The sequence below is a fragment of the Neopelma chrysocephalum genome, unplaced genomic scaffold (assembly GCF_003984885.1).
Source record: "Neopelma chrysocephalum unplaced genomic scaffold, ASM398488v2 Primary Assembly neopelma1_24, whole genome shotgun sequence".
Taxonomy (NCBI): Eukaryota; Metazoa; Chordata; class Aves; order Passeriformes; family Pipridae; genus Neopelma; species Neopelma chrysocephalum.
Window position 1 is genome coordinate 44,794,713 of NW_020897693.1, and position 23,848 is coordinate 44,818,560.

At 42.3% G+C, this 23,848-nt stretch overlaps 1 protein-coding gene across 2 annotated transcripts in view; it reads right to left on the minus strand.

The window, feature by feature from the left end:
* BCL11B (BCL11B, BAF complex component) overlaps positions 1 to 23,848 on the minus strand; it is a 96,962-nt gene that overhangs the window by 34,286 nt on the left and 38,828 nt on the right. Inside the window, exon 3 of one of the 2 annotated variants that reach the window (XM_027673937.1) lies at positions 19,530 to 19,745. The exons of the other annotated variant lie outside the window; for it this stretch is intronic. Coding sequence (XP_027529738.1) covers positions 19,530 to 19,745 — 216 coding nt within the window. The remainder of the gene's footprint in view (positions 1 to 19,529; positions 19,746 to 23,848) is intronic. 2 annotated transcript variants of the gene reach the window in all.

Sequence of the window (23,848 nt, forward strand, 5' to 3'; positions counted from 1 at the left end):
TAAGAGGACCTGTGTTAAGAGCTGAGTTTCAATGAAGTTTCATAGAAAGACTGTGCAAGTGAGAAGAAAGAGAGTTGCCAAGCAGTTCAGGAACCTTCCTGAGTCCTGAGATCCATGTTCAACTCTTTTTGTCAGAATGCAAATGATCTGGGAGAAAAATGTTGAAATAGCATTGATACTGACCCAGAAGTCATCAGATATAAAATATCATGGTTTTGTCTAACAAACTGAAAACCAAGTTTAATTTCTCAGAAATTTTAAGTTTCAGTTCCAGTAGGAAAAACCCCACAATTTGAGACTTTAAAAATTAATGTAAAGTGAACATTTGCTATTCTCAATTCTTAGGATGCAAATCCTTATGAGAAACCTGACAGAAGTCAACATGAAGTTTCTGGTGAGTTTAACAGATCACATTTTCACACCTAGATCATGCGGAGTTTTTCAGAACACTAGTGCTAGCACCTGAAAAAAGTGAGAGAAGAATTTTTTTGGGCAATTTCAAGCTTTCATATCACTATGAAGTTCACGTTTCCTCAGCAATGAGCCAAGTACGAAGGAATACTAGTGAATTAGTAACAGATAATATAATGTACTCTTAGAATTCCTTGAATTACAGAGACCAATTTTGATTGGTCTCAGACAACTCAGAAACACGAGCCAACACGAACTTCTTTTTACTTTTTTTTTTTTTACTCGGTAAACCATAGTTTGTACCCTCTGGGGTGAAACATATAATATACTCCATAGGGAAGAAGCACCAGCTTGCTGAAGTCACTTGTTCGCTTCTGGCTAAATTGCCACTCCCCTCTTCAAGGTGAAGAGAAAGGGCAATATCACCATAAAGCACAATCAAGATCTCAGCAACTTCAAGAGACGCCAAACCAGCCTCTCAGGGCTGGTGGCAAACTGCATCGCCTGAGGGAGGGTGGCAATAAAGTCTAGAGACTTCTTCAGGGCTGACAACTGTATCACTGCAGTCAGATGCAATTACGGAGCTGGAGCAGCTAGCAGGAAAGGGGGTTGACAGTGACCACGAAAGTGGAAAGGCCTGGGAGAAAGCAGACCAAACATTAGTAATGCAAAGTCAATGCCTAGATTGCTAAATCTATGCGTTACACAAAGGACCTCCTTTGGCAACCGCTACTCAAGGTGACTAACGTTTGCTCATGCTGACTTCAACGAAAATTAAGTGCCTGAGAAACTGCTGCCTAGGGTGAGGAAGGGTATGTCTACATGGTGTCTGGCAGGCTGACAAAGGCTCACCCCGCCTGCACTCCAGCCTGGCCAGGCACAAGCCAGCACCAAGGCAGAGGACAGGTAGCTGTGGTTAGTAGAACCCCAAACCCAAGCTAACAAGCCCTGCAGAGGAACGGGGCTGGGGCTCGACATCCTCGCTCGCGCAGCTGTACGGCTTCCGCTGGAGGTTGGCTTGGGTCCAGTTGGCTTGAAGCATGGGCAGAACGAGCTCATGTCTGCTTGCAAAATACTGCGCACAGCTCTGACTTCTGCCCAAGAGGTTGAAGAAACGAAGAAAACGCACATAAAGCAGCCATTATGGATTCCCGGCTTCTTCAAAACCCGGAGATTCACACTGTGGACCCAACCCTGGTTTGTTTTCCCAGTGTGCTCCAGGTATTAAATACTTAATCTCAACAAAACAAAATTAATTACATTTAAATCTTTCAGGTCCCCTCCTTTAAAAAAAAAACAAAACTGTTTTGCGTGTTCTCAATTACAGTAAAAGTTAAAACTCATGATTTGATCAGAAATGCTCCAGTATCTCCATACCCAAGTTTTAGCACTCCTAAGCAGGAATTGTAGATTTTGTCATGCATTTCAATTCTGACTACCTTGGGCCAAAATACTCTTACCTTCTGCAAGATAATTTGATAACTGCTGACCTGGATTATGGGCCTAATCCAAACCCAAAGCAAATCACTTTCAACCGTACATTCATTTTATGCCTGTTGTTCATGTAGCAACGTGACCAGACCAGATTTCTAGAGGCTGGGAACTTACTAACCAAATTTGTGCCCAAGCCCTTTGTTTTTTTCCTGCCTGTAAAATGGTCATACACACCTGTGAGGGCTGATTAGGAGAAACCACAAAGATGAACTATGCTACACAATCTCAGGCAAGTTGCAGCATTTTTAAGGATTATCACTCCACTTCTAAACCACCACAACTGTGTACTTCAGAGAGTGAAGGAGTCAAGAAGCACTACACTTTCTGACCCATGCACAGCCTAAATTCTTAGAAATTTACATGTCAACATGATGGCCGCCATAGGTAACAAAGCTGGACAATATAGGCTGCTGCTTTCCAATCAAACCAGATTGCTACACCCCTTGCCAAAATAATGACTAATGAAATGACTAAGAGGGATGGGTAACTGAAAAGAAGAGGCTGCAGGAATGACACAATACTGTAAAGTATTAATTCTGTCAGACAACCTGGCACTGTTTGAGTATTTTATATCCTTTCCTCTTTGAGAACATAATGCTAACTCAGTCTGGTCATTTTATTACATGGGAGAGGGGAATTCCTCCTTGCAACAGGAACCTCATCACTGCAAAGGAAAAAGTAAAGTAACACAGTGGAGAAACAAAATGTTAAAGTAAGCCAGTGTATTAGAGCTTAAAGCAGGACTCAGAAAGGCAGCAAAAGACAACTGCACTAGAATCTTCTCTTGCTACTTACAGTACAGAAGATGTAAGAATTGAGAGAAGTGAGAAAGGACCATGGCAATAGCAAAAATGAGTGGACCGTGCCAAACTTTCTCTTACAGTCCTTGCCAAAATGCCCTCTTGTCTCCTGAAATACAACTTAATGGCAGTCAGGGAGCAAGTAACCTGACCTAATGCTCACTGAATCAATAGCAACTGATTTTCCTGATAACTTCCATGGACTTCGTCTATGTCCTGCCCTGAAAGAGTTCATTTGTTCCCTTGCTGTGTGATCATATATCTTCCTAGAGTGTCTCTCCACAGGTTTGATTTCTCTGAACATACAAGTTTATTCACAATAATCCTGTTTAGGTTCTTGCACTGCTTGCTTTATCCACATAACTGTTTGCCTGAGATTAAGCCTCACATGTTCCCACTACAGACACACACTGGGGGGAAAGGGAGTTAGCCACCTTCACAGAGGGACTGTGTGGTGACAGCAGCAGCAAGAAACCCCAATTTCCACTGTCTTCCCAGTTCACCACTTGAACTACAAAACTACCCTTGCTATAATGACTTGGATTTCATTATTTATTGTTTGCTCACTCTTCAAATTAGAAGTGATCTGGGCTCCTTAGGATAAAAGGTTCTAGCTAAGTACTTATGGTTGTTTGTTGTTATTATCATTGAGATTATTTACAAATAGAAGTGTCAAGGTAGATTCAGAACAAGTTCTGCTGAGGCTCATTTATCTTCCAGGCATCCATCCATGCTGTGATATAGTATTAAGGTGTGAACAGGGAAAACCATGTATCCAGTCAGTGCTGTGTTTAAGTGGCCTGCCAATTCCAGCTAATCACCAAGTTATTTACTTCCAGTTTATTAGGCCGAAATTGCCACTAGCTGTTGGCAGCCTCTGATATTTACACCTTACTTTCCTGGGGTCTCTTCAAGCACTGCTGTAATAAAAAAGCCGTTTCTTCCAGGTTCAGATGCAAGAATTAACACAGAGAGCACCGCACAAGGCCAAGCCAAATTCTGATCTCAGTTACAAATGTGCAACCCCATTGATTTCCAGTGGTTTAATTTGCAATGGTCTTGAGCTGCTGTACCTGAGAGCACAATTTGATCCACTGTTTTCACAGAGAGGAGTAACAGCGCTACCGCTTATACGCTTGTGAGAATTTTAAACACAGTAAGGGTTGGATAAACATCAATCACTATCAATGGCCCTCAGTCTCATTTACATCACATCCAATAAAGCCCTGGATGAGCAATTCATCAGAAATTAGCCTAAATTATTCACAATTATTTTATATACTTCTGTAGCTTTTTATTATTTTAGTATTTGAGCACTTCAGAAACTTCCACATCTTTATCCTCATAATGTTCCCCTCAGAGAGTGAAGAGTTGGAATTTCTTACTGTTTGTGGGAGACTTTTCAGGGAGAAAAGTCCGAGATCACAGGGAAAATTCAACAGAGGCTTGGATTTAGATTTCCAAAACTGTAGGGAATAGGACCTGAAATGCAAGGATCTCCTTTTCTTATTAATGCTTTTCACTGGATAACAATAAAAGCAAACAACAAATTCTCAAATCCTCTCATAATATTTTTCAACCTGAATTTTTTCATTTTAGCCAGATACAGGGTCCTTTCCTTGGTATCTCTGGGAACCTCTAGACAGGAATGATTTGTTTTCTCCCACCTGTAAAGAGAGCCTGTTGTTGGTCTCCTAAAGCTGCTTTTTCCAAGGAACACTCCCTGTGCGGTGTTTTCCTTTGATTTTAGATGCATGATTAAACCTTGCAGCCATGCCTGCAGTTGTGTAAGGCCAAGAGAGTATTTGTCCATGCAGAGCAAACATGAGATTCCTAATTCTGAGCCTCAGATCTGCACTGAGCTATGAGCTCCACATGAAGTTCCCAACCCCTTCACACCTTCCTGCTGCCAACACGAGGGAGTTCCACAATTTGCCCAGGGCCAGGCACACCTTTATTCATAGGAAAACCTAAGAAGCAGCCAGAGCAAACCAATACTTACTCATAGCACATGTGTACTTGCTCAAATGACCACTTCCAGAAACAATAAAATACTGTGAACAAGCCCTGTCCTGCTAAAATTACACACTCACAGCTCATTCCACAGGCTGTGTTCATTGCAATGAGGAAAGCTACCATATTAAAAAAGAAATCTCCCTTTAAACAGTTTCTCAAAGATATTCCCTCCTACCCCATGTAAAGAGACTAGATCAAAAGAAATTGCAACATGTGTTTTCGACTACATGGTCAGTTGTGCCCCATCTCTTGACTTCAGTCCTGACTTTCTCCACAGAAATGAAGTTTGTCATGCACTACAGCCTGCCCAGTAATGATATCAGCCATATGGGTATCTCACAAGCCTCATTTAGGACAGTCATATTTGCACCAATTCCATTTCTTGCCTACGAGAAAAAAAAAAAAACTAAGAAGAGGGTGGAGAAAGAAAGAGAAGTAAAGGAAGACAAAAAGCAGGTTTTATTTTTTAATAACTTGAAAGTATCTCCTGATAGGGAGAAAGTTACCATTTACTTTATTTTTGGTCCACTTTCTGATTTCCAGTCACTTTGTGAGGTATATCAGCTGGGAACTATTGACATTATAGCACAGCCAGGTAGATATAGGTCAGGAAAAATCATCAGAAACAATCTAAAAGGCCATGCTTTATCCAGTTAAGTATAGTTACTTTAACTGAAAAAGTCTCACTGCTCAGTTCAGTACCATCTATGAAACAAAACACATGGATTTTAAGAAATAGTTATATTTGGAATTAATACTGTTATAGTTAAATGCCAAATGGAAAAAAAATCTTGAAAAAGCAGTCTCTCCTCTGTTCTCACATGGTTGCTGTATCTAGAGTCCTATTCAGGTTCCAGGGGAACAGTGTGTCACACTGGAAGTACTCTTGTAATTTTGACATGATTACAGCACAGAAGCTGTCATAGAGAGAGCTCTGGGATGCCAGTACTTATCCTTCTCCATGACTCCAAGTCCTTTCTCTGTCCCTTTTATCCTCCATCTCCCCTGCTCTCTCTTTTTCCCTATCACACACACATCCCAAGTCAGCCTGATTTATTGACAGCAAGGAAGATTTGTGTTGGTCTTTACATCTCCGTCTGTCCACCTGTGAAATAGTTTTCTAGTCATAGACATTACCTGAATAGTGATTTAACAAAGAGTAAAAATGCAAAGGCTATTTCACACACATTAAAAAAAATCAAAGTGACTAAATCCGTTAACCTGTTTTTTCTCTTTTGCTCACAGTAATACTGGTGAGGATTTTAAAACTATTAGAAATATTTTTAAAAGATGCTTTAAAAAGCAAGTGGTCTCTGTTGTTTTTTTTTTTTGGAAACGTTGCCAATCCTATTGTCATTATCAGAAATGCTCACCCTTGTCCAAAATTTCTCCTCCTCCATGCACTGGCTGCTAACTTGCTGTTACACACTGGCTGGGATGGTGAAGTCCAGTAGCCCAGAGAGCACTAGAGAGCACTGCTTGTGAAAGGACTGTAAAGCATCATTGCTAAATTGGAGAGTCCCTGGGGAAAGATCCTATTTGTACCAACTTTTATCTAAAAAGTTGTTGTGCTTATTGTGCAGGTGTATGTCAAAGTTGCCTGGATGATACAAAACCTCATCTTGTGGCCAGGCAATTTAGTCTTTTGCTTCTTTTGCTTTTTTTACTGTCTGCTCTCCACAGATCTGCGTGAACCCAAGCTAGCGAACTCTGAAAAGAATTTGGTCTGGCTTGCCAGAAATGCTTGAGCAACTAGCCAGTCCACAAATGGCAAAGAGAACAGTATCAGCTTTGGTTTGGTTTTGTCAGGGGCTTTTTTATGGGTTGAATTAACTCCAGAGTCAGCAGTCCAGTGCATGCAATAGCACTGGAAACTGAAATTACCTGCCTTTGGACAAAATACCAACACTACGCCTTGAGTGAAAACTCAGAGACAAAGTCCTGGTTGTCATCAACTCACAGTGCATTCCCCTGAACTAGAGTTCATCAAGTACTTCTGACAATTTGAGGATAACAGTCTTGTGTACAGATATTTCACAAGCAGAGAAAAAAACCTACCTGGGATACATTATTTGTTAACTGTTCACTCCACTCATGATTGGTGTGTGACTCTGAACTGTATTTGGCATCTAACATCTCTCTTTTGATAGATAGCAATATCTCAGCAGCCTGCTCTCTGTGCCAGTGCAGACAAGGAATGGGCAGCACACGTTCATCAAACTAACATCTGCTTTCAGTTCTCATTTATAGATATGGAATCCTTTCAACTGGACATTAATCATTCTCAACAGCAGCAATTAGATACTTGAGACAGATCAGAACAAATCAAATTAGCCTTATTTATTAAACAAAAAATTCCTAAGGAGTAAATAAAAAGGATGGCAGACCATCCTGTGTGCAGTAACATAAAAAGAAAATTAAGATACTGACACACAGGAGTCTAAAAGCTTTCAGGTGCTATTTTCAAAGCCTCAACTGTAACCAAATAGCAGAGGGCTCTACTGCAGAATGCCTCATGGATTATTTTAGCAATAAGGTATAATTGAAAGGATTATTGTGAATGTAATGTTTCCCTTCCAAAAATTCCAGGAATGCAAAAATTACTCTCATCTGCACTGCATGACTCATGTTTTTAATGCTGGAGCTTCATTTTCACTCATGAGGAATTCAAGCACAGGGAAATGTTACCACAGAAATCCTCATTCAATCGACAAAGGAAAATCTCTCTTTTGCTGCAGTTAAACAAAGCCTAAGAATTGTATCTTTAGAGAGTCTGGCTTGGTTCAGCTTCAGGCAATGGACATCCTGCACATCAAGAAAAGACACTGCCCTCCCCAAGGGATCAAACGGATCTCCCTGAGTCGTTCAAATTCTCCAGACTGGCTCAAACCGAGCAGATCAGCTTCCTTTTCCTGGATTTCCCCAGCTTAACATGGCAGACAGCTTTCAGCAAGCAAGGTGGGGGACCCTGCCACATTTGCGTGGAAATTAGTAGTAAAACATTTGTAGATCACAAGACAAAGGGACTGACCACGGGGAAGGTGCACAGCTATCCACCAAGCACCTCATACTCTCTCTCTCTTTCCTCAATTTTCTTTTTCCAAAACTCACTTTAACTTTTTAAAAAGGAAAAAATTCAACATGTTGATTACAGAAAACTAGCACTGTGTAAGTGAAGAAGAGCTCTCCCCATTTAGATTACATGTATCAGCAGCATTTCAGGGTTGTTTTTTACAATGGGAGCTAAATGTTAAGCAGATGAGAAGTTTCCTGAACGAATACATCGGAGAACAGGAAACAGGGTTTTGCCATCCAGAAACAAAATGATCCTCATCTGCCTGTGCCATAGATCATAAAGCTGATCATCTGCTCCCATCCAGAAAGCCTCATCCCACGCTGGGCTGTCTTTGCTGCTGGAGAGAACCAGAGTGGGGCAAGCAGGTCTAGAGGAAATGTGATTCTGCTGCATGCCCTGAAAAGCTGTGCTGCTTTATCGCCTTTCTTCTCAGCACCTATTCAAGGTGTCAGTGGGTGGGGTGGAGGCTTGCATGGGAAGGAGGAAGACACTTTTTCCAGTGAACGCATCACACCTCTCCCTCTTCAATATCCAGAGTCTTTCAGGCTGATCCTTTCCTCTCCTTTCCTCAACTCTACATGCACCTGACTAATAACAGTAGAGATATCATCTGAGGTTAGCTCATTACATGTTTATTACTCCTTTGTTTATTTCTTCATAAATATAAACTGTTGTTGTCCATGCAAGCCTGTGCATCTAGCCCAGGTCTGGTGAGCCCCAAATTGAAAATAGCCTAAAGATGTGAGAAATCACGGCCAGCATCGTAGCGAGTTAGTCAAGGTATGGAGAGAGAACCATTGCAACATGCAATATATAGGGATGGGTTTATATTTAAGATTTCCTGGCTTGGAGGTACCGTGTTAGCTAGTTAGATGTGGTTATAAATGGAAGCACCAGCTGACATTAATCACAATACTTTGTTGATGTAGCTACCAATATGAAATTACAAAAGGGACAGGTACCTTGAAAACCTAAGTCCAGTTTATCGTTGGCCAGATCATTTATCAGCCAGAGAAAGTAACCGTTCCTCTGTGTTCCATGGTCTCGTGGAAAAGGGAATCTGAGGCAGAGATGGAGGAAGGGGCCTTGGTTTTTTATTTGATTTGATTTTTCATTTGGTTCAATGGAACTTTAAGAAATATTAATCTGCTCCTTCGTTTAATTTCATCTGTACCACTGGCCAAGAGAAATGCACTAATTTATAAGTTGAAGCAAGCCTTGAGATAATGTCACCCACCATTCATCCAAATTTGTCACTAGCATCCCATTAAAGCCATAATTATTTTTTAATTAAAACTAAGGAAGCTGGCATGCGTGTGCCTACTTTATACATCTGTTATGGGTTAAAATAGCTTTTAAAAAATGTTTTTTTAGACCGCAGTCTTTTGTGGCCATGGCCTATGCCAAAGAAAACGCAAACTTGCTTATTTTCTCCATGGGGCGCAACACTGCCTATGTGTGCCTGAACAGATTCGACTGGCCGTGAAAAGAATTCTAAATAAAACACAAACATGGAATTTGGCAATGCCACAGAAGCGAGCTTAAGACTAATTCCAGCATGCGGACGGCTCTCACACAGCAAGTCTGGCTCCACTATAAATGAAACCAGGCCCTGTAAAATCGCCAGTAAAGTTTGAGTTAGGATTTAAAGAGACAGCACTCTTATTCCAAGGTTTAAAGGGGAAAAACACACCCGCGCGCACATACACATACCCCAGCTTATTAAGGAAATTTGTGCTGGCCCAATAAGTCTGTACTTTGCAAGCTGTGTTTACTTTCAGCAGTCATTTCCATTTAAAAAAATGTTAATTTTAAAGAAGGAAAAAAAACCCCAAAACAAAAAGACCCCAAAACCACTAAAACCAGCAAATTGACTTTGGAGTTGAGTTTTAGAAAAAAAATGCTGCGATTGTTACTGCAGGGACCACTGGCAGTGACAGCATGAATGAAGGACCCACCTTATAGCAAAGTTGAAATGATATATTAAAAAAAAGAAAGAGATATGAATGTCTAGGGCAGAGCAGGGGAAAGGAAAGGAAAGGTACAGATGGGCACAAGCTCCATGTCCAGGGTGGCCAGGGACAGAGCATTCTGTTCCCATCAGACAGCCCAGCAAGCAGCATGGTGACTCACTGGGACTTGTGGGAGGGAGCTATATGCAATACAGCTCCATGCTGCCATGTACATGGGGAAATCTAATCCTGGGGCAATGAAATCCCCTGGGTAATACCTCCCCAGCAGTGCCAGCTGGCCCCAGAGAGCAAAGACATCTGTGAAGAAAGAGTGAGGAGAAAGTGAGAAACAGCATTCACTCATCGTTACCTATTAAGGAGAAAACAAATTTAAGAAATCTCAGTTTATAATCACAAGACACAGCCTGGCAAACTTAGCAGAAAAGGGCAGGGAGCAAATTATTTAAGCAGTGGTGGTACTGTCCCTCACAATTTTGCTCTCCCTTACAGCTCTGGATGATAGCAGGCCACTGAATTAAAATTATATCTCAAGAGGTCACCTCAAACCCTGATCATTGGGTTTTTTCTCGAAAAGGGAAGAGCAGAAGGGAAGATTTGATGGCTAGAGAGCTCTAAATATGGGAAGAGTTCAGACAGTTATGAGTGTGCTTAACTGCACTAATGAATGGTGACAGTGGTGATGGAGGCAGGGGCAGCATCGATGCAGATTTCACAGCGCTCCGTGTGGAAAATGGGCAGGGAAAGTACGAAGGAAATTGGGAAGGAGTTTACAGCAATTTCATAGGATCATTTTACAACTATTCTATGTCTCTCTTGATAATGATAGTGAAGTGTTTGGCTTCAATAGACTACAGAGCTTTTAAGATTCTACCTCAAATTTACAACGGAAGTATCAGGTCAGTTTGAGGAGAAAGTAGAAAAAATAGAAAAATAATTGCCTTTTTTTTTTAATAAGGTTTTACAGGAAAGTAAAGTTACTCACTAATCTTGTTCTCACTGTAGGACCCCAATGATCCTGTTTCCAGTTTACTCAACAGTTCACACATTTTTATAGAGGATTTGGATTAATCAATCTGTAAACACTCAGATCTAATTTTTGGACATACTTTGCATTATAAGCCTGTCTGTGCCATAACGAATGAACTTACTCTCTCCATGTTCAACCAGAAGAGTGGAGAAAATAACCCAAAACTCTGTTAGAAGATGCAAACTGAAAAAACTAGTTCTCCGGCAGGCAAAAGGCACTGGTGCCATGCTGAGGTCTTACAAGGTTCCATGAATTTTTGGGTTTTGCCCTGATCACCATGGACAGTCTTAAATGCTACGTATTTACCAACAATACTATGATTATTATTTAAATCTCTGTACATCCTGGAATTCCATAGACCATGTTCACAGCTGGAAGAAGAGTATAACACCACTGAAGTCAGAAAACACCTCATAGAAAGATGCTCAGCCAAGCATCCCTAGGCAGCCCCTAACCCATCTCTCAGTGGACTGCTGGCATGGCACAGCACACCCTGGAAGCACTACATTTGTCACGCAGCCATGGAAGAGACGTAAAGATCAAGTTTAGATCTGTGTCTCACGTGAAGTAATCTAGGTCAATACAGGACATAAAAGGAGATAGACTGATACACAGAAAGGATGGCATGCTCCCCTCACATTGCCAGGGGATGTACAGAAAATAATACATTTACAGTTGGCTTCAAATAGCCCAGTGATGTTTAAACAAGCATAAAAGCTTCAGGTATGTTGGGCAAACCAGCCCCTCTCTAACCAGAGATTCTTTATGTTAATAGCAAAAACACTAATTTACAAAGCACCGTTTCATGGCACAATTCCAGCGGCTATGTCTCCCCATCTCCTTGCTTAGTGCCTGCATTAACCTCATTCCAGAAGTCCCAGGACCTCTGACTCATACAGCTGAATTCATAAAAAATGTAAGCCTTTGCTACATGGGATTTTTGCCTGCTTCCTTCCAAGTGCATGTTTTAGTGTCTCATTGAACCTGACTTCCCCTGTGCTATGGCAGGTTACATTAGCTGGAACAGGGACCCATAGAAATGGTTTGATTTAGACAAAAACAAGACGAAAATAAAGATACCAAAGGCATGTACTGTACACTAGCCTACCAGATTTCTGTGCATACTGCAAAAATGCTTGGAAAAAGACTGCCCAAAAGAAAGCAAACAGCATAAAAACATATGTTGCTAACAGTTGCTCAGATGTTTACTGCTCAGCAGATAGAAGGACCAACATGCAGAACACAGAAGCCCAGTGGGGCACATGCGAGGTGCATCAGCATGGCTTCTTTGACTCAAATCCCTTTCTGAACATAAAGCATCCCATCTGAGCACAGAACTCTTCCTTTCATCTATTTTTATGAAGCACTCAGAAAAATAAAAAAGAGCCCAGGTCCTCTGAATTAGACAGCTCTGGAGGGACACGGGGTAATTTTTTTGCAGTTCTCTGGCCTAAACCTGAGTCACTCCAGGAATAAATGATCCAATTCCTCTAAAATAAATAAAATAAAACAAAGCAATTTCACTACAAAATGTACAACGCCTCTCTGTTGCCTCCACCTTTCCCACTCTGGCTTGTGAACTCAAGAGCAGTTCTCATCACAACTACCTACGCCATACACCATAGCTTGCCCTACTTCCTTTGACATTGAGCATTATATTTGTGCACGAGAGATTTATCTCTGTTCTCACAAACTGAACAGGCCAATTCACTTCCTGGCTCAGACACACAAACACGTCCGCACAAATCTGACAGAAAGCGAGAAGAAAAGTGATGACAAAAAGCTACTGCTGAAGGGGCAGGAGGAAACTCCATCCTGAATATGCCAGGTGAGGCTGTACAAGTGAACTGTTTAGCATATGTTATGTACAAAGGAACAGCAATTTACTGAGAGAAAGAAAGAATAATTGCAAACATTTATGCCTCATGCATGCGTATAAAAAAAAAAATCAGCTCTTACAAAACTGGTGCATTGCCCAACCAAAAGGCAAGGCACCTGACAAGCACTACCCCTAATTTTGTTGCTTTTTAGGTGATTGCTTCCTTCCTTCTCTTCCTGCAGTTGATTTCTTCTCTATTTAGGAATTATTCACCAAGAGGCATTCAACTCCCTGAAAACGGCTGGGAAAGCAGTGGTAGCAGGGGAGATGCTGGTCCCATACTGCAAACCATCCCCGATGATTACTCTACAGCAGAAACATGAAAGCCATTCCTGTCCCTTTGCTGAATACAAACATGCACCATGCTACAACTTCAAAAGCAGGTCTGCTCCTCCTTCAGACAATTGAGGTGTTTCTGGACATAATGGCACCGAAAGATAGATGGTGCCCAAACCTTGCCTACTGCACCCCATTAAAGCAGTCTTCATTTATGCTGCTCTTACGGAAGGTAGTGCACAAACACGAAGAAAAAAAGAAGACTCTAATTTGCTTGGGTCTTCTGTCAGAGCAGCAGGCACCTTGCCATCAGTGGTGCCTCTTTGCAACTAAGCTTCACTCTCCCTTCCAAACTATCGATACTCCCAAATGTTTAATGAATCAAGGGGAAAAAAATGGGGGTTATTACTAATGGGAACAAGAAAGCACAAAAAAAGAGCCCTTAAAGAAAAAACAAAACTGTTCAATAAGATAGAACAGAAATGGCCTTCCACTGCTTTCTCATAAGCTCCCTTTTTGCCTCATCTCCCACCTGATACCACCAAAGCCTGTTCGTGCTTTAACAAAGATGGATCAGTTGCTGTGTGCTCCCCTGGTGCTTACCTATACTCTGAAGTCACCTACTCCTAATCCAGCCATCGCTCAGCAAACTCTAAAAGGAAATAAAATCATTCATTCCAATAAGTAAATTATAAAATCACCTTCATCCATCTTGTTCCTATATTTTTAAATTTGACTGTGGCCAGAAAACTGCTGGCTGGGAATCACCCTTCCCCCACTCACACATACACCCTTTAAAAATGCAAAATCTAGCCCTCTATTTCAATATTTCTGATGTCAGTGACCGGTGTCGGCTCTCCCCATACAGTAACTGCTTTAAAGCGCTGCATACAGCACTGCATTAAAAATTAATTACACATGCTATTTTATTGATAGTGCATAATGTAATGAGCACCAGCTGTGCTAAACATCCAAACTCCTTTTTAAGACAGCTATAAAAAAAGAAAGAAACTGCACTTCCAAATGCTTCTCCTGTCAGAGGAGAAAAACAGCAACATCTTGGATGGATTTGAAACAGGATTCTTTGATTTAGCTCTCCATTTGGAGCGTTTGAAGAGTTCAGACTCTTGGGCTCAGTGTAGTGGTATGCGATCGAGTTAACTCTCTCAATGTTGGAGCCATTGTCCTTACTGCAGGCAACGTTGCCTTGAACCATTTTGTCCCAAGACTGCCAGACTCAGTTCCACCCATTACTATTGCAATTAAGGGCTTTTCTTTTTTTCCTGGGATGTCTAGAAATGGTAAGCATCCACTTTAAAGCACCTTTAAATATCACTGTTGCTCCTGCTGGTTCTTAACTTGACATAATTAGGACTTACAAAGTTATGGTGATCGGCCATCTGCCCAGAACAAAGCTGCAGTCATGCTCACATTGCCAGTGACCCTGCCCCATGCAGCACCCTCATTCTAGTCACCTCTTTGCGATCTTAAGGTCCCTTCACTGCCTCTTGACAAATACATCACTCAGTCAAAAAAATCAGTCTCTCTTAGACCCACCTATGTTGAGTTTGGATCTGATTTTAATATCTAGTGAGATGGAGAGCTGCATAGACAGCAGGTCACATATGATTTTAATACTTGGGTAAATGAATGAACACATAGATTGACAGACAGGTGTAAAGATGGATGAATACACTCAGATGATGCATTACTGGTTTTAGTATATATATCTCTCACATACCCCTGCACTCTGTAAGTACCATCCACTAAGTCAGTTCTACCAAAGCATGCATTAAATATTTCACTAAAGTAAATAAATACATGTAACTATGACTAATAGGGAGATCTTTCCCTAGCCAGCACTTTATGCAAATCTCTTCTTTATGCACCAAAATGAAAAGATACATTTACAAAGGGTCTCGGGGAAACTATAGGTCTTTGTCTGCCTTCAGACACTTATACCCAACTCCCTTTCTCCTCTCAAAAAGTACTAAACAGAAACCAAGTTTTAGTGCACTCTTTTTTTCTCCTTTTTTTTTCTTTTTTTTTTGAGATTCCACTGAACAAAAAATGAGGAGTAGAGTATGAGCCATTGTCCTGGGACATGATGAGTTAGGAGGTTTTTGCCGGATGAGTTTGCATTCTCTGCTCTGATTACTGTTTTGTTTTCCATTGATCCTCCTGTGTTAATAAAACCCAGTCTGGAGTGAACAAAAGCTTGCTTCTTGTTCAAGTAAGAAATGTGCCGAGTGCATACCATATCATTAACATAAAAGTTTTTGAAATAATACTGCTTTCTAGACAGACTGTATTAATTGCATCAAGCTTTTTACAGCAGGGTGGTCTAATCTAGCTCCTCTTATTGGCTGACTCCAGTTATAAAACCAACATAAAATTAATATGGTGATATAATAGAAGGAGGGAAAAGTATTCTTTTAAAAACCTATGATTTACTTATAGGGACTGCTTTTATCTTTACTGTCACGTTAACCTTTGCCAAGAAAACACCAGACTAGTTAAATGAAGCAGTAAGTAGAATTTCAGTAGCCAAGTAAATTGATATTAACTTTACAAGATGACTGTGATTTTCAGAATGTCCTAATGACTAATACAGCTGATTCCTTGAATTAGCAGGAGCTTGTTCCTCTCTTCTGAGCTATGGCCCCATGCTTTCCTCTGTTTTAGACCTTAAACTACACAGCCCTGTCCATTAATCATTGCTGTCCATGCCCACTTGCTGTTTTTACATGTGCAACTAAGTATCTAATTGCTTTCCACCTCCTTCCACCAGCCTACATGTGGGAAGGAAGCAGATTCACTGGTTAGATGAATATATGTGTATTAGACAGACTTAATTATCTTTACAGGGGTATATAAAATCCTCACCCATAGGCCCAGGTCCAAAGATTTGGGATCAGGTATATATTTGAACGCAGGCACAGGGGACAAATTATTCTCTGTGTGATTACAATCCCTTTTGTCTTATGCCGATTACGATCCCGTTTCTGGGGCTTTTGCACCATAGTATCTTCAGGGCAGGGACTTTTTTCTTTGGAGAACACACTGTAAAGTGCCATGCACTTCTGCACTGAGATTTTCAATGCTCATTTCTCGTTAACTTTAATGGCAAATGGGCATCCAAATCTCTTAGGCAGCTTTGACAATTTAAGCCTTAATGTACAATATTAATAAATCAGCATCATAAAAAGAGTCTTATGAAGATGTATTGTGAAAAAATAGCCCCACAAAAAGCATTGCAGTGTATGTGTGCATGCATACAGGCATATACTTTTCTTTACATAATTACGTCTCTCAACAATCATTTGCATGTCTCTGTTATGCAAAAAAACCTGCGTGTGTTTTACAGTTACTCTGAGCAGTTGCAATTCATTGAAATGAAATAAAAAGCAGGCTCAAAAAAGCACCCTAATCTGGCAAGGGGTAAAGCAAAATGAATGCTTTGCCCATTTATATTTTAGATCCAAGCTACACAACCCTGTGAATTTCATTACTCTATTCCAACTTCTAATTAAATAGGCACTAAAAACATTTAAACGGGAGAACCCAATTCAACAGACAAAAGCCTCTGAGGCAAAAAATAAATAAATAAATAGATTGAGAGAGAACTTGAACCAGTGGTAGATTTTTTTTTAATCGCATGGAAAAATATAGACCTTTAATTGCAAATTCCTCATCCTGTAGTGCCCTGAATACAAAGAACTGAACAAGTACTGAGGAGACCACGACCAGCACCAGCCGAGAAGCACAGTGGACATCCAAGCAGATGTCCCAGCACCATTTACTGTGATTGAAACCACTATCAGCAGCACATTTTCTAAAGATCACTAACAGCTCTGGATGAGGCAGCATGAGTTCCTCTGTGCATGACTGAATGCTGCTCAGCATCCCAGACGATCACTCTTATCTAGGTCGGAGATTTCCAAATGCAGTTTTTCACACATGTGTACCCCAAATCCCACTGGCTTCCAGAAGTTTAGATTCTCAAGCACAAACTGCTGTGAGGGACTCTTGAGGGCCTCATTTCTGAGTGCCCAGCAGAGATTTGGGAGTACCTGCAACTTCAAGCCTTCAGAGTCGCAGCCTGCTTGAGAACTGCACAGAAAAACTCCAGGTCCTGAATTAAATGAATGCTGAAAAACAGGAAAGGTAAGAAACAATGAAGGATGAGGAGAGGCAAGAACTGTTGATGGGTTTTGTTCAAAGAAGGAAACAATTCCTCAGAAGGAAGAACAGAGCTGACAGAATAAAAGGCTAATCAAGTCAGAGAGACAAGCTGATCTCTAAAGCTGGAGCAGGAGACTATTGTAAATGTCTATATTAAAAAAGAGGGCACAATACCGGGATTGTCACTAGATTATTAGTCCACACAAATAACTCATTTTTCTTTCATTTCCACAAAATATTTTGGGGGACAGAAAGATCCCATAACCCTTCCCATGGGGTTTAAACCATGGCCAGGCTCACGTACAGTGAATTCTATGTGAGCTAAGAAAGGGTTAAGCAGACATAATCTCCTTTTTCAAGGGAAGAAAATGTTTCTTTCAAGCAGACCTTGACCAACTACTGTCATAAACATGTAGCATGCACTTTGATATAACCTATTCTCTAAGTGCCGCAGACTGCAGCAGTAATTACAGGAAGCCATGATAACAGGTCTCTCTCTCCACAGAGCTGGCATCGCTCTCCCAGCAAACAGGCAATTCTGAAAACTCACAGCACAGAACTCCAAAGTGAGAACTCAAAGTACGCAAAGTACAAAAGCCTCACCTTCCCACATTCTTTAATAAGTTATTCCTTCCTTCCTTTTCTATTTTTAGTTGTGCTTGCTTCCCTTACCACTAGCTACTGGCACCAGAAGCAATAGGGAACCAGGGCATTCAGTTCACTGTTACTACCTGAGTATCAAAAGCACATGTGTGCAGTCTACACCAGTGAAGACAGAGAACAGCAAAACAGGAGATAAGTTCCAGTTTGGTTTACTGGTTACTGGGAGGAGGGAAGGCAGGAGGTGGGGGAGCTATCTGACTTTCTGATCCAATGCTCACTATTTGCAAGAACCTGTCTCGACATTCATCCCAGGCCAGTTGGTCAATCTGCCAAGGCTGCGAAGCAGTTTGATTAAAACAGCATCTCCCACCACAGTGAACACAGCAGAAAATCTAACCAAACCCACAGATGCACTGACAGCACTTCACCACATAGCACGTTGCTGCAAGCCCAGTGCCTGCACTCCAGTGCAAGCATATGGGTGCAAGCTGAGCATCCTCCAGGCAGCATAGGAGCCTTCTCTGCATGCCCTGAGCTTCACCCAAGGTTGAAACGGCACCCTGAAGAAAGCCTCCTCCTGAGAATATTTTATCTTTCAAGAACAAGGGTTTCCAAGATACAAATTTAAATTTCTTGCAAATCTTTTTGTCTTGTTTTATTACATCAGTGAGAGATGTACAGGGATATTCTCATTAGATACAGCATACTGTAGCCATGTGGTACCACTACTTGTGGAAGGAATAAGCTGAGCACAGCAAAGTTTTGCCAGCTTCAGGGGGGAAATGAGGAGCTATTTCCCAAAGGCTTTACTGCTGACAGTCATTGCTGTCTCTCTAAATCCTCTGGTCCTCACACTTTACTTATCCAGAATCATTTGGGGAACTCCCTATTAAAACTACATGCATGTTATCATGAATGAGAGCTGTGGGGTTTGGCCCACCACAGTGAGACTCCATAAACATTTGTGGATTTTGCCACATCTGTATTTTTTTTTAAACCCCCACTGCTTTTCACCTTTCCAGCCTGCAGTTCACCATAAACCCAGTCTTGCAACTGAGCCATACTCAGAAACACCCACTGATTTCAAAGAGATCACTGGGTCTGAAATGATGGGGTCTGGCAACAATATGTCCGTGTTCTCTTTGGCTAGCTTGGTGTGCCTTCATTTTCACATTACTTTCCCCTCCTTGTGGTGACAAAAGTCAGGCATCCAAAAGGAATAAAGAAAAAGAAAAGCTGATGGGGTAGAGGCCAGGGATGCATGGTGAGTTACCAAGGAGCATTTTCTCAAAGCAAGGGAGAAAACAGCATGGAGCACATACACCCTGTGTGCACATGGATACGGAGGAGAGCCTTTAATATGAATGACTGAGGAGGGAGGGCAAAAAAAAAGAGTGAAGTAAAAATACCTCAGATGTTAAATGTTATCCAATTAAGCTTAAGATAAACATCCCAGAGAGATGAAATCTTGATACTGGGGTATCACTTTCTGTGAGGAGTCTCAGACATTTGTTAACAACATGGCACAAACGGCCCGGCAGTGGCTGCGGGTGACAACTGAGGGTGGGCAGGCAGGAAGGGAGGGATGGGCAAATGGAGGGAATCACATGCCCTTTCCCACTCCCCATCCTCTTCCAGGGTAAAGAGGGATGGAGGAAAGGGATTTAAGGCATTTTCTCTGCCTTCCCCATGCGACCCAGCAAAGGTAGCTCTCCCACAACAAAGACGACATCACTTGGCAGCACTACTGACCTTCAGATAGCAACAAAAAAAAAAGTATTTCTATTACCTGACAACTGACAATGACATCCAAATGTGCCTGACGTCTCAGTCTGAATCTCAGTCTGAGTCCCGCCAACTGAGACTGCACGTGCACCACAGCAGGGCAGGCTAAGGCAGGGCGGGAGGGAGGCCAATGCGCGGAGAGGTGACGTGATCACGGATGTGTGAGGGTGGGAGGAGGCAGCTATGGGAGCCCCCGGCAGGTTTGCAGGCCTGGACGGCCCTGGAGAAAAAACAATAGAAAAAACTGTCAGTCGGATCTAAGTTTGAAGGGACAGAGGAGGCATCATCAGGGGAAACAAGTGAGGTGGGGGCTGGCTGCCTAACGCACGACACACTTGGTCTGAACCCCTCTCTGTGTCCGGCTGAGGCTGCTGGGCTCACACTGGACAGGGGAAGAATAAGAAGAGACCTGGGGGACCCACGAACCCAGGCTGGGGGCCTGTGGTATGCATGGAGTGGGGGGAAGGTGGGGGATGGCCAGCCCTGGCACGGAGCAGAGTCAGAGGCAGCGGACGTCGCCACCAGTCGCCACCGGCACTTGCTCAGGGACCAAATCAAAAGGGGGATTATTGTTTTATGGCTGTGTTAATGCACTGAGCTGACACAAAACTGGGCAGGCTTTCTGCCGAGCCACTGCTGAAGTGGGCTCCACACACCAGCCCGGACAAAGTGAGGTGACTTAGAGCTCAAATGGCTCCAGCGAGGTGCCAGGAGCCGAGCTCCCAGAAGGAAGCCTTGGCGGCCGCGTTCTGCCTTCCCGCTTGAGCTGCGGCCAGTTGTGCATTTTGCATGCCCCGATTATGCAGGCTGCTTCCCTACTGAGCCTGCGAGGAAGGGAACAACCTTTTTCCTCGCAGCTAAAAGATGATATTGTAACCTCCAACCGTATTATTTATTTTTAACCCCTCTAGGAATAACCTGCCATTTAAAAGCTGTATTTAAAAGTTTTCCCCTGCTCCACTGGAAGCGCTTGCTCCTCCTGGCACTAGTCCAAACTGAACTCTGTGGCTTCGAAAAACTAAGATACAAGTCTTAAATATCGACATACACCTGCACAAATACAGACACACACACGCAATCATGCAGAAGTCATGTTTTTGGCTGGCATAAATTAGCAGAGTTTAAAGGGAAGCTTAGGGAATGGCACCACTTTCCATCTACTGGGAATCCCAACCCCTCCATTTAAAACTATGCCTACCACTTAGTTATTAACTAAAGAGTAGCTACTAATCAAGGGAAGTCTCTAAATGAAGATATGTGGTGAAGTAGTCGCCATTAAAAAACTGGCATTTGCCAATAGTTACCGCACAGTGGTAGATCAGAAACCACAGTTTCCCCCTGTATTTATATCAGGAAATACGTGTGCTAATTGTGGGGTACCTTCTGGCAAATGGTCTCTTTCTAAATGGTGGCATCTCTGGCTGTGCATGAGTGTGCGCCTTGCAGATACATGCAAACACCATGGCAGCAAGGAGAGAAATATTTATTTGTGTTCCCTCCAACCCTAGAAAAAACCCAACATTTTCTAAAGGAACTGACACTGTGGCAGCAAGGAGAAATATTTATCCATGCTCCCTCTGACCCTAAACATGCAACATTTTCCAAGAGAGCCTCTCCACCTTGAGAGTCCCTATTTGGAAACCAGGCCTGTATGTTGATCTGACAGCTACACATGTGAGGCAAACGGGGATACTTCATCCTTGGCACAGCATCCAGTGCTCCAGTCTGCAAGGACTGCATTTGATTTTGGCGTTTATCTTAAATGGGTAAGAGACCACCAGTGCAAAACATTTGTGTGAAGCTTTTGCCAAAACCACAAGTGAAGAGTCTAAATTCCCTGTGTAAATACTTGAGCTTCAAGCATCAAGGATAAAATTTATGCTCTTTTGTGAGGACTGGTTTTAAATAGAAGCCATCTCTGTGGCTTGTGGAACAAGGAAGGACTTTTTTATTTTGGGGGCTCTGTTGTTTGACTTCTGTAACTCTTTCATCTCTCTGAAAGTACTACACAAACAGGTAATGAAAACTGCTATCCAGATCATATCTACATTGTATTTTGGGCAGGATGGTGCACTATGCATGTGGAAACTGATGTCGGACATGGATTTCAGTGTGTATATGAACCACTCTACTGCCACTGTAACAGATATGACTAACAAGTTTGGTTTTTTTCATGGAACACGCAAAAAGTAACACAGATTCCCTCCAATGACTTAACAATTGTATCTTATATTCTTAATATAATAAAAATAGCTAGACTGCGTTGAGCTGCCTGTGCACTTGTCCTTGCTGGGAAAGTCATGAGCTTAAAATGGGGATTTAAAATAGAACCACAGGGCAGCTACTTCTCAGATTACACAAGATGTGTCTGCAGCTCCACCATGACTAAGGGTCCTGCAATCACATGGCCCTCTATACATCATGGTGCCATATTACAGGTTTTGAAGGAGATCATCACACAGAGAAACTATATGAAGCCCAACAAGTACACCATCAGCCTCAACTGCATGGGACTTCAGTGTGGAGGACCACGGGCCCTGGCACACAGCACTATCCTGAGAGTAACAGCCTCCTTTTAGTCCTTGTGTGTCCACACTGACGATGAAATTGATGTGGTCTGCACAGCCCTGAGCTGTACAAGATGCAAAAAGCTCTCACCAAGTGGATACAGGGAGGCCCTCTCTGCTCCTACCCAATAATCTCTTCTAGTGTGGAAACAGATTTAAGATTGCAAATACGAGGTTTCTCACCATCTGGTCAAAGGGATCCTGTAAGAGCCTCCCAACAGAGGTAGTGGGGGCAAGAGAGCAATCTGTTTTAACAAGGTACCTAACCAATTTACAGAAGGACTGTATGAACCAGATGCCAGTGAATGGATGGATCTGAACCTGTCACTCAGAAAGTCTTTTTCTTGTCCTAAACCTGGAGAAGAGAGGCTCTGGGGAAACCTTATAGCAGCCTTTCAATACCTGAATGGGGCTGACAAGACAGCCAGTCAGGGACTTTTTACAAGGACATGTAATGATAGGACAAGGAGCAATGGCTTTAAACTGACCGAGGGTAGGTTTAGATTAGATCTTAGGAAGAAATTCTTTACTGTGAAGGTGGTGAGAGACTGGAACAGGTTGCCCAGAGAAGCTGTAGATGCCCCATCCCTGGAAGTGCTCAAGGTCGGGTTGGATGGGACTTTGACCAACCTGGTCTAGTGGAAGGTGTCCCTGTTCATGGTGGGGGGGGTTGTACCTAGATGATCTTCAAGATCCATTCCAACCCAAACCATTCTATGATTCTGTGTTTTAGTGTATATATGAGGAAATCTAAAAATTGCTAACCTAGTGTCAGAAAAGAAAGAATTGGTGAGGGAGAAAAAGAATCAACCAAGAGAGACTCTGGCAGATGATCAGGGATTACCACCACCACTCCCAAATCCAGCACGAAGAGACAAAGATCATGGGGCTGCCAGATCAGAAGATTTGTCTGTCCCTACCAACAAAGTCAAATCAGGTGATTCCTCCTCCTCTTTGCTACGACTTCAGTGTTTGCTTCTTTGTCACAAATCCAGACAGTCCTACAGAATCAGATCAGATGGCAAATCATGAGGATGGAAATCATACCCAATGGCCTTAGGGAAAGGCAGGGAAAGGAGTGTTCCACCATTAGGTACATGATGCCTTAGGTGCAAGCTATAGAAAGAATAACAGTTGTGCTCAGAAATGCTCAGCTTGTGTTTGCTAGGAACATATTCCTGTTTTATCTCTTTAGCTCCTCTCTGTGGGATCCTATGTGGGATTTTTCCCCATAAAGGGTCTATTTAAAGCTGAAAATGAAGATGGAGGCTCTACCATTCTTCAACTTAACTGTTACAGATGACAGACAAACACAAAATGAACAAAGAGATAAAAAGATAAATAGATATGGGTAGATAGATAGTATCCTAAGGTGGTACTGAGAGTTTTCTGCTCGGCCCACGCAGCAACAGGCGAGGGAGCGGAGCTGATCTCTGGAATTCTACATCCAATCGACCACATCACATTGCACAGAGGTTTCAAAAAGAAAACACACCTGCAAGCCCCTGACTGCCACAAAGGGCACAGCCACAATCAGCACTAAGGGAAAGTAAACCACAAGAACTGCAGTCCAATCTTAGAGGCAAATATCCCAGCTGGATGGAAAGAGCAGGCACACACATGCAGCATTGTGTCATTCCAACATCAATGACACGATGTGTGAAGCTCGATTTTCCTCTGGGGTCAGCACTGGAAAATGACTCACCTGCACTGCAGATCTCAATTATATATTCTACATTCATTCTGCATGGTTGCA